At 37.1% G+C, this 12,067-nt stretch overlaps 1 protein-coding gene across 2 annotated transcripts in view; it reads left to right on the top strand.

The window, feature by feature from the left end:
- The window catches only part of apc2 (APC regulator of WNT signaling pathway 2), a 35,458-nt gene that overhangs the window by 4,434 nt on the left and 18,957 nt on the right, over window positions 1–12,067 (top strand). For both annotated transcript variants that reach the window (XM_007574800.2, XM_016662171.1), the window contains exons 2-7: window positions 6,609–6,770; window positions 8,082–8,172; window positions 9,312–9,690; window positions 10,624–10,723; window positions 10,809–10,916; window positions 11,707–11,781. In XM_007574800.2, coding sequence (XP_007574862.2) covers window positions 6,630–6,770; window positions 8,082–8,172; window positions 9,312–9,690; window positions 10,624–10,723; window positions 10,809–10,916; window positions 11,707–11,781 — 894 coding nt within the window. In that variant the 5' untranslated portion in view covers window positions 6,609–6,629. The remainder of the gene's footprint in view (window positions 1–6,608; window positions 6,771–8,081; window positions 8,173–9,311; window positions 9,691–10,623; window positions 10,724–10,808; window positions 10,917–11,706; window positions 11,782–12,067) is intronic.

The raw sequence follows: 12,067 nt of genomic DNA, 5'->3' as shown, positions 1-12,067 counted from the left end.
ACAAAACTGTACAAAAATAAAAACATTTTTCATTTAAAACAAATAAAAACATTGTTTTTCCTGTAAATATGTTCTTCCCAGAACTCCTAAATTTTAGCTTCACCCAGTTCAAATTCTGTAAAAATAAACATATTTTCTATTAATCAGTTAACCCAAGAAATAATCAACAAATCAGCCAATCAAACGGAAAAAAAGTTATGAGATTTTCATGTTAATGTTAGAAGGATTATTTAATGAAAATTCAGCAGAATGCAGAATCTTTTTTATCTGATTAATCGTGAAAAAAAATCGATTACTCAAATAATCATCACTGTATTTTTCACCAAAAGATGTGGATTTTAATTATTTTACTGACGGTCTACTACTTTACTTTATTCTCATTTACTCTTTGATAAAAGCTGGAATTCAATAGGAAGAAATGTAAATGTTTTGTTCAGGAATCCCTTGGTTTTAATCTGCAGTTTGAATCGAAAAAACACCCGAATCTGACCAGATCTGCAGAAGGTTTGATGCAAACGAGCCGCAGATGGAGGTGGAGGGCGTGGCAATAGACAGCTGCTTCTGTTTTCTCCACAAATATCAGGAAATAAATAAATGTTAAGTCAGAGCAGAGCTGATCGACTGCATGCAGGGAGAAACGGGCCGGGCGTGTCTGCAGGGAGCAGAGCCGGTCGGACTCGGTGCGTCTGGAGGGCCCAAAGCTACAAAGAGACAAAATAACATCCTGAAACATCAGACTGAGCATCAGCTATAAACATTTCTGCTCAGGGTCTTATTGCTACGATTCATTTCTATTTTCTGTTGATGTTAGAGATCAATATCCTGCAGAAGCTTCAGGCTAACAGAGACACAAAGTGATTCACCGAAACCTAACAGGACAAAATGAAATCAAAATACAGGCAAACATGTTGATTCTAAAAGTTTATTTTTATCTCTTTTCACCAACTTTAAGGTCTTTTTATGCTTAAATGACTCCTAAGTCAGACTTTTAGTGGATTCTGGTCAGATTTAGTCTGGAAATCTCTAAAACGTCGATGAAGATCCAACTCGGCGTGTCGCCCTCACAAACGTCCCTGGATGATAAAATGTCCCAGAAGTTATTGTGATAAATGACAAAACTATTGTTTGGAGACCATTTTCAAGAAATATAATGGTAATAATAATGCAAGAACTCATTCTTAACAATCAATAAACTTTAAAATATAATGAAGATATAAAACTGGAAGACATTTCAAATATCCAACATAAATAATCAAAACAACAAATAAAATGAACTATGAAGTCTCTTAAACTAAATTATCCTCCAAAAAAGGATCTAGTTGAGACCAAAGAACCAGACTGAAGACTTTAATCATCCAGTTTTTGGTAGAAAGAGAAAAACAATAAATCATGCAAATGGAAATTATTGAGCTGGTTTTAATTTTTAGTAAAGATATATTCTAACAGTGGCTTTAATTTATGGGAATAAAACGGTTTCATTCACGTCCAAGAGCGATTTTCTTTTAAAATGATCTTCATCTTTATTTTATTGAGTTCATAAAGTGGAAACTTATGTTGAATTACCCAGTGAGAAGAAGTGCAGTAGCTTGGAGACCCATCAATCCGGCACCCAATGGAGGGATTTGGAAGCACTCTGTCATGAAGTAAACTGAAGTAAAAACTGTTTGTGATAAAACCTTCAGTTCAAAACACCAAAACTCTGGCAGCGTTCAGGTAGATGTTGTAATTTCTGTTCTGGTTCTGATCTGTGTTGATACTCTGACATTTACTAGCTTGTTCCTCCCATAGCAGTATTACCAGATCAGCTATGCAAGTCTCACTTTTCTCCACATAATCAGTTCAAGTCGATGGTTTAGCGCTGTCACAGGTCAAACTGGTACCTGAAGTTACAGGTACCAGTTTACCAGTTTGACTGGGGCTGATTTTTATAATGTTTATGACTATAACATAATGTGAACTACAATATGGTTAAAAGACAAAAAATAATAATCTGGAGGGAGCTGAGAGAACTCCAAATATTCCTTCACACATTGTGCTTCAGAAAATGAGCATTTCTCTCTGGACTGTAAAAATGTTACATAGCTGTCATATAAAGTGTGTCACCTCTGACCTTTAATCGTCGTCCCTCAGGCCGTTTGGGAGCTTGAAGGTCTTATCAGTCGTGTCGAATGGTTAGATAACAAGGAACAGTTTTTAATGTGATGTTTCTGCATGACCGCTCTCCGCCACAGCAGTCAATCCTTTCCATATAATTTCCATTTCCATCCGTTCCCTTCATGATTCAGCCGCATTTTACTGTCTGACCTACAACATTATGATGCTATTTATTATTTTGAGGAAGGAGATAGTTGGCAGTTTAAATAAGTAATTTGCTATGACTTACAATGTGGTCACAATTCATGATAGGCACTATCATATTGTGTGATTGTCTATATTTCTGTAATAGTCATAATATTTGAGGACAGATGTTACTTTTTATTCTTTGTTCGACTTTTTCTTTATTTTTATTTTGGATTTCTTCCTCTCCCTCACGTCTTCAAAGCTTCCGTTGTTGGCTTAGCATTGTGTTAAAATGCGACAGCGCCACAGTTTACGGTGGTCACAGAATATGGTGCAACACCGGAAGTTGCCTGCGCTGTAATCAAACATGTTTCTCTGCGAAAAGAGAAGAGCCGAGCCGAACGAGGCGGCTGTTTGTGTTAATTCATTATCTGGAAGCGTTGCCAAAACGAACTGAACGGCTTCGTTCACTACCTGCTAAAACTACAGGCTGACTACAACTTTAAAAGCAGCGCAGAAAATCAACGTCATCGTTCACGACTTCTCCTTCTGTTCGCTGATTGGCCCAGTAGAAATTCTGCCGGAAAAAATACAAATAGTCAAGAGAAATCTCGGACTGATTTTGTTCTAGGAGATTGTAATGGCCAGGCTAATACAAAGACAAGCCGAAACGTATAATGTAATGTCTATGAATATAGATTAAAAAAAAAAAAAAAAAAGCTATACATTAGCCAGTGAAATAAAGCTACTTCCGGTGGGGACCGGAAGTAAACCCATAATCGTTTCCACAGTAACCCTCCCGGGAATACGGCGTATATGAGCATGTTTATGGATATGAGGCTATGAGAGAAACACGCTATGCTAACAAGCAATGACATCCAGCTTCACGTCTCGGAAGTCTGGTAAAAACTCACGTCCACACATTAGTTAAAATTTATTTGGAGGACATATTTCATCCTTTACAGCTAAATAGCATAATAAATATAAACATAACGTCTGTTCACTATCAGGGTAACCGACTAGAAGCCCAATAAGAGCCGTTTGTAAAGTTACACAGTAAGAAATTAATAGCAATATTTTGTCTTTAACCTGCCATAGAAAAAAAGGCTGTTCATTTTTCTAAGTCATATTTTCACCAGTTTATTCATATATTTATAAATATTACAGTTCCAAACAAAATATTTAATTAGCAATAAATATTTTGTTAACTACGTATTTAGCTTGCAAATTAAATATTTAGTTAGAAACCTAGATATTTAGTTACCAAATAAATCAAATATTTGGCTTGCTAACTAAATATTTAGTAGACGTTTCTTTTCAAAAATAGCTAATTTGCATATTTGCTAAATATTTAGCGCTGGACCTAAAGATGCTAAATATTTAGTTAGCAAGCTAAATATTTACTTAAATATTTTGTTTAGATAATAAATACTTCAAAACTACATATTTACTCAAACTAAATTTAGTTGGGAACTAACTAGTTTGTAAATTAAATATTTAGTTTCGAACTAATAAAAATTTTATTTGAGCGGATTTGCACAGGAAGGCAATGACCAGGTTAAGGAAACACAGGAGGAAGCATGGGTTAGCTGCTACAGATATCATAACTAATATTGTCCAGATATGAGGCTGTGAGATGCTGCACTAATAAGCAAGAAAGCTCATCTTTCTGAGCTTGACATCTCAGAAATATGGTCAAAACTGACAGACCCACATGCTTAAAAATTGTTTGGAGGATAGATTACATTCTGTAGAGCTAAGTAAGATACTAAATGTAGAGATGGATCATCTGTAAAAAGTCGAGCTGAAGCTGCAGCTACTGTCAGGTTATATTTTAAATGAGATTTATTACCTGGCTGCATTGCTGCTGTAAAGCCATGATGCATAACGTTAAAAACTTGCAGAGGAACGGCGCCGTTAAATACGGTTTGTGACTCAGAAGGTCAGAGGAATCACATGACTGCCTGGAGCGCCAGAGTGGTGCAAGCTGCAGTGTGGCGCAGTCTGCTAGCAGCTAGCCCAGACTCAGAGATCACACTGCTTTCTTTCTTTACTTAAACCAATCAATAAAGCAAATCAATAAAAAAACAATTCATGTACATACATTCATAAATACAACAGAGTCATTTTTGCTACTAGTTCAAAGGAAGTGAGGAGTTTACACTTTATACTATTAAATTTATATATCAAAATACACAACAATATATATTGTATCAACATCAGGAAAGATAATTTTACATACATGTTTTTTATACTGTATTTATCTGAATTATCTAACAATATCTTGCATTATTGCAGGATATTAAACATATTTTTAAATAGCAAAAAATTAATCATTTTCTAGGTTTATATCTTTTATTTTACTCCTATTTTCCATTGTATAAATAATAACTTTTAATATTAATTTCATTTTTATTTACTTGAGGTTTTTCATTCTTTATTTAAAGTCTTCATGCGTCTGTAAACAAAGAGTGTGGCTCTCCCTCCTGCCGCCCCGCCTCCTCATCCTCCCATCCTCCATCTCTCCTGTGTGTCCTCCCATGAGAATGCTTGGTTACCATGGCAACTGCATCCAAAGAAGAAGATCAAGAGGAGTAGTAGGAAAATGGCGCCACATCAGTGGGTTTAAGGCCGTCGTTTGACTTCATTCTGTCTGCTGCTGCTTGCTTTTCTCTTAGACCTGCATCCTTACTGGGAGGTTACTGGGGTGATACTGGGAGGTTACTGGGGTGATACTGGGAGGTTACTGGGGTGATACTGGGAGGTTACGGGGGTGTACTGGGCATGAATATGTTCAGATTCCTGGTGTTTCTGAGTGGGTGTGCTGCAGTCTTCACTGTTTTCACAACTGCAGCATCAGTTAATCTTTTTTGTCCTGTCAGCAGATTGCAGCATCTCTCCTTTCATGCCTTTGTTTTCAGATTAAATTTATTGTACATTTTTCTGGGTTTTCTCTCCATTTAAGTGTAAGTGCTGACTCAGGATCAGTGTTAGTCCTGTAGGAAAAGCTGGTTATCCTCAGCTTTTTGCCGATTAGATTTTTTTCTTTCATAGCTGCCACTCAGACATTTTTGTTTCCATTTTAGCTCAGAATCAACACATTTTATGCTGTGAATCAAATAAGATTCAAACCTTTGATTAGATCAAAGTGTCCTTTAATCATTAACACTTTGCAGCGACTGCAACTCTGTGTGTGTGTGTGTGTGTGCGTGTGTGTGTGTGTGTGTGTGTGTGTGAGAAAGAGAGAGAGAGAGAGAAAGGCGCTGGCAAAGACTTGATGTATCGCCATATTAATGAGGCAAGGGATGCCGCCCTGTTACCATGGCAATGGTGAACATCAATATATCTGAGTTCTTTGATGGAGGACATAAAAGACACACACACCCACACCAGCTGAGCTCTGCAGTGGTAGGCGACCCACATGGTAACGTCTCTCACTCATAAGGGGAATTTTCAGACGTTTTCTTTGTTTTTAATGGAGATGCAACAAAATTACAGCTGAAAACGGGTCGTTGAGCAAACTGACATTAAATGAGACAAAACTTTTCCTGTTTCCTGCAGGACAGAGAGACTCATTATCCTCAGTGAAACAAATATTTAGTTTGCAAACTAAATATTTAACTCTGAACTAAATACTAGACACTTAGTTCCAAAGTAAACATTTACTTTCCAAACTAACTCATTTGCATATTAGCTAAATATTGAGCTAACTAGTTGGTTAGCTTACTAACTTTCCAAATTACTTTCAAACTGGGCTACATGTTCTGAATCATTTAGCTCAGAACTAAATATTTAGCTTGCTAACTACCTAAATCGCTTGCTAGTTAATTAGCTTGCTAACTAACATTTTAGCTAACTAACTGCCACGTTGGTTAGCTTGCTAGCAAGCTAGTTATTTAGCTAATAAACTAGTTAGCAAGCTAAATGTTTAGATCTGAACTAAATATTTAGTTTGGAAAATAATTATGTACTCTGGAACTATTTTGTTTGCTTTATTATTGATTGCTTTATTTCAACTAATGTTCATGATCTAACTTTAGACTCATGATCCACATAGACAGAAAAAAGAACAAATACATTTATTTGTTTAGTTGAACTAAATATTTAAGTTACAAATTAAATGTTTAGTTTGTAACCCAGATATTTAGCTTGTGAAGTAAACATTTAGTTAAGAACTATTGGCTTTACAAATGTATGAATAACATGATGAAAATATGACTTTAAATAATAAACTGTTAGTTGTTTACTGTGTAACTTTGCAAACGGCCAGTGATCAGCTGTTTGCCTACAGCTTTTGTTCTGCATGTGTAAACCCTGTTGTCCTGCAGGGGGCGCTGCAGTGGGTGAACATGGCCAACGCTGTGGTTTCCTACGACCATCTGGCCCTGCAGGTGGAGGTTCTTCGCAAGGAGAACTCCCACCTGCGGAGGGAGCTGGAGGACAACTCGCACCACCTGTGCAAACTGGAGACGGAGACGTTTGGCATGAAGGTGAGTCGAGCAGCTGCTGCACCGCAGAGACTCACTGACAATCATTCAGTCAAATCATCTAAACCAGTGACAGGCAGGTTTCCCTTGATTCTGACTGATTATCAGATCAAATACTGAAAAACAAACAACTGAATAGAATAGAAATATCCTTGATACGTCGATTCACACAGAAAACATAAAAGTTACAGTGCACCAGTGTAGTGCAGAAAAACAGATGAGAGAAAAGCTTTTATTTAAAAATGAGTAAAAACAGAATAAATGTTTGTGAAAACTCCAGCAGGGACACAAACATTTATTGATTTTGTTCTAAAGTCTGACAGCTGCTGGGAGGAAGGACCTCCTGCTTTTCTCCTTTGTGCACCAAGGGAGCTGCAGTCTGTCTAGGGCCAGGGGTCAGAGGTCATGGGTCTTCTGATCGCTTCATTTCTGCTGGGTCCAAACTGACAACCGTTAAGGCCAAGCTGAGAGAAAAAAATAGAAAAACATTGGAATAATACGAGAAAAACATCATAATAATATGAGAATGAAGTCAGAATTTTATAAGAATAAAGTCATCAACAAAAATCATTATAATGTGAGAATAAAGCCGTAATATTACAAGAATAAAGTCAGAATAACATCGTATGACAGTAAGACAGAATAATACAAGAAGAAAGTTGTAATAATACGACAAATAAAATCATAATATTTAAAGAATAAAGTAATAATATTGCGTAAATAAAGTTGTATGGCACTAAGTCAAAATAATAAGAGAATAAGATTGTAATAAAATAACATAAAAGTCATAAAAAGTAATAATATGAGAAAAAAGTTGTGATGTTAGTGGAACGAAGTAGGAATTTTATGGTAATAATTTAAAAGGTTAAAATGAGGAAAGTTGGGGTGCTGTGGTGGCGCAGGGGCAAAGCCCCACATATTGAGGCCTTGGTCCTCGTGCTGGTGGTCACAGGTTCGATTCCCGGCCTGGCAACATTTGCCATGTCTTCCCCTCTCTCATTACCCTGTTTCCTGCACATATATTCTTTACAAATTAAATAAAAACACTGAATTAAAGAAATGATAAATTAATCTATAAAAGCAGCCGTTAATCCTGCAGCTCCAGTCACACCAGAATGCATGTGCGCCGCCACGTGTGCAGCTGGATTATCCAGCAGCTTCAGTTTATCAGTCAGGATGTGCAGCAGGAAGAAGGCGGACTGATTCCATCTGATGTATAAAAATCTGTTTTTATGGATGCTTGATGCCAGGACTTTGTGTTTTTAGCCAGATTAGTAAATATTTTAACTCTGAGTTTTCTCTGTTTGGATGCAGGAGATGCTGAAGCAGCTGCAGAGCAAACTGGAGCAGGAAGCAGGAAACCTGGCTTCATCCGGGAGAACCGACGTGCTGCACCAACTCAAAGGTAACGGCATTTATCCTCATGAAACTCACCACAAACAGTGAGAACTCCACCAGGACCGCTCTTCATTTCCACAAGAAGGGATTGACTCGTCCAGCTAATCTGATTGGCTGCCTCGTTATGACTCGGTCCAATTAAATCATCTGAACCTGAATCCAGTTAGGCTGAGCAGAGATTAAAAGCAGAACGCTGTTTTCTGTCTGACATAAGTGGAAAGAAATAATCAGATAAATGGAACTAATGCAGCAACTGAGCCGAGTTTATAATAATTAAAGGGAATAAAAAGCAGCTGTTGTAACTAAACAGAAGCAATATTTGAGGAAAATACTGAAATTCAAACAACCAAAATGTACCAAAAACCGAGATTAAGTTTGTTTTATTAAAAGAGTATAAAGTATTATCTAGAGAGATCAAACTATTGGTTTTGTTTGTTTTCATCCTCCTCACCGAAAAGACGAGATATTGATTTAGAAATCTTGATTTAATGTTCTGACCTGTTAGCTTGTGTCTGTAAGTCCTATCAGTTATACAGTTGGGTTTTAGTTACATTTACTCAATTACATTTACTTGAGTAACTTATTTGAAAAAAATTACTTTTAGGAGTATTTTTACTACTCTGTACTTTGAGTAATTTTATTATGAAGTATTTCTTCTCTTACTTGAGTCAAATTTCTGGATTTTCTTCCCACTGACTGAAAAACAAACATGTTTAACCAAAAATTCACCAGACAGACACACACCCACAGTTTAAAGTTTCATAAGTTTTTTATTGAAAGAAACTTATTTGGAAACATTTTATTTTGCCTGATTTTGTTACTTTTTGTAACTTATATGAATTATTGTCAATTTTGTCTTTAAAATACCAAAATTTCCAGGTAACTTTATGTTTTGGTCCATCTGATGATGTAATTTTTTAAATATGAAATGATTGATAATTTGATCAGTTACTCAGTACTTGAGTCGACTTTTTACCAAATACTTTTTTAACTTTTGCTTCAGTAAAGATATGTTGAAGTAGTGCTGCTCTTATTGAGTAAAGGTTTTGGGAACTCCACCAGCCTCTGCCTTTAGCTAATGCTAAAAGTAATTTCTCCAAATGGAGTTTAAAGGGTCGGTTCCTCAGTCTTCTCCTCGTTCTTTAGAGCTCTACATGGATCTCACCAACTACTACGAACTCAAACACCAACCTCACAACCTGAGGCTTCTGGCTTCTGGCCTGGGCGGCGCGGGGATGAGGGGCGGCGTCGGCGCCGGGCCGGCTTTGAGTGGCAGCCTGGATCTAGAGGATCACTTGGCTCTGCCTTCGTCCTCCTGCTGCTCCTCCTCCTCCTCTATGGCTGCCGTGAACCGAGCCAGGAGCCCGCTCCGAGCGGCGCCTCGCCAAAGCATGGTGTCCGGCGGGGAGACCGCCATCATGCTGCCTAATCACTTCCTGGATGGAGCGCCGCCCCAGACGGCGGTGATCTGCGAAGGAGACGGGCGGCTGAGCGACCATCACTTCGAGGAGCTGTACAAAGAGAGGTCAGGAAATCAACAAATAAATATCACACTTCTTTATTTTTCACTAAAATCTTAAATAGAAATAGTTATTTCTAGAAATAAATAGAAATAACTCAGAAACATGTAATAATAAATGTTTCTGAACGACAAAATGTCTCAGAAGTTATTCAGATAAACAATAATAATCCTGTTTTGAGACCATTTTCAAGTAATATAAAAGTATAATAATAATGTTAAATAAGAACATTTAACACTGAAACAGGAAGACATTTTAAATAACCAAAAATAAATAAACAAAACAATAAAAACGACAAATAAAATGAATTATGAAGTCTCTGTAAAAACTGTCCTTCAAGCTTCTACTTAGCATCACAACATGTTAGCAACAAATGAAATCTGGAAAATTAAAAAATGGAAATTAAAGATGGGAGGTAATAAATATAAAGTTATTACCTCTGAGTGATAAAATGCATAAATTTGTTGTAAATTACATAATTTTGTAGCATCTGAGGAGTTTAGACATAACATGGTTTTATGCAGTCTGGTTACGCTGTTAGCATAGCAGCTACGCTGTTAGCATAGCAGCTAGTGGGTAAAAGCACTTCGGTAGATCAAATAATATGGAGTATAAAAAAATCTGAGCGTTTGACTATAAAATTAAAAAGCTGATGGTTGGAAAACAGCTCATACACTAAGTAGCAAGTCTGCATAATTCAGCTTTTACTAGATGAAACTGAAGAGACAAACTGGGATTAACTGAAAAATTCACATGTACATAATCTACGTAACTTAAAAATACAGTACATTTTAACTAGTTAACTCAATTAGGAGCAAGCATAACATTTTTAATAGCTAATAATGACAGACTGTAAGCATCGTCTCAGTTCCTGTGTAGAGGTTTTATTGAATTATTACATGAAAATGAGGCCAACGGTGGGATTTTGGTCCCTGTAGGAACTTTTTGCTGGGAGAAATTGACCGAGAGGAGCGGGAACGCCTGGAGGTGCTCTCACATACGTGTCACAGGCTGGCACAGCTGCCGCGCATCGATGAGGTGAGAACCAAACATAACGTGGAGGTCGCTGCTTCCTTTACCTCACCGTCTTTAGTTAACCTCTGACCTCTGTGTGCTGCTGCAGATTTCCCTTCAGTTAGATCTAATCCGACAGAATCTGGAGGACAAAGTGCATCGGTCTCTGATGGCGGAGCGCTACTTAGCAAGCAACGAGATGGTGCACAGGACTCAGGTGAGGCTGCTGGCAGCCGCACTAATCAGAATAACAGAAAGGCGTAATAAAATGGAAATAAGAATTTTATTACTGCTGTCTGTGGGTGTCTGTCGACGACAGAAACACTCCTTTTGTTTTCTTACAACCACCATCAATAGTTTGGTTCTTTGTTCATTACTTCATGTTTATTTTTTAAAAATGAGACATTATATTTTAATTGACATTTACATGCAAATGCTTGAGATCAAAGTGACTAATTTCCATCCATTGGTAGGTTGATGTTTATGATGTTTAATAATAATAAGAAAAAGCAGCTTTAGACTGCTGCACAAAAAACTCCCTATGAAGAAGAAAAGGGAGAATTAAACTGTTGTTTTCTATTAGTACTCTATATGGTTCATTAATTTTCACTTTAAGTTGATAAGTTGAATAGAGTCAGCATAACAGTTAGGCAAGGTAAGGCCATGCTAAGCTAAGCAGGCTAATCATGTGACTAGAAAAATGAGCTTGTATCCTAAACCTAAACAAATCTACTGCATAGTTTTAACATGATAAATAAATAAAATGTAAAATAAAATAAATAGTTTTACTATTCAAGTTTTGTCCTACTGTTCATTGTAATCTAAGACTTCAGTGCATTTAGATTAAATTGTCATTTTGGTGTGCCCCCCAGTTGCTCCCCTGCCAGGCCCCCTTGAGAATAATAATCTAGATACGCCCCTGCAGATGACACAGATTGTGTCAACAGTGAAAGTTTCTGGTATAAACAGCATTTTTAAGCGGTTTCAATGCGATTTATGTGTTGCAGATGCGAGCAGCTCGTCTGGAGCAGCTGGAAAAAGAGCTGCATGAGGCCAGAGGGGGTCAGGAGAGCCAACTGCCGGTGAGACGGGCTGCACACACCAACACACACCAACACACACCAACACATGAAATAGCACAGAAAGGGATACAAAACAGAAACGTAGGGGTGGGTCTTCCTTCAATAAAAATAAATTAAATTAAATAAATGTCACATTTGAACAGATTAGGATAGATCTATAGGGGATACCAAACATGTTCATTACATTTTCTGCACAAAATCATTATTGGATTATGAGATTTTAGCTGTTTTGGGGCTTCTTGTCAAATAAGCTGCTTCTAATCAGCTGATCAGACGTGCTGGAGCT

The sequence above is a fragment of the Poecilia formosa genome, unplaced genomic scaffold (genome assembly GCF_000485575.1).
Source record: "Poecilia formosa unplaced genomic scaffold, Poecilia_formosa-5.1.2 Scaffold361, whole genome shotgun sequence".
Lineage (NCBI taxonomy): Eukaryota > Metazoa > Chordata > Actinopteri > Cyprinodontiformes > Poeciliidae > Poecilia > Poecilia formosa.
Note: the sequence above shows the minus strand (reverse complement) of the source record. Positions and strands in the feature narration are given on the sequence as shown.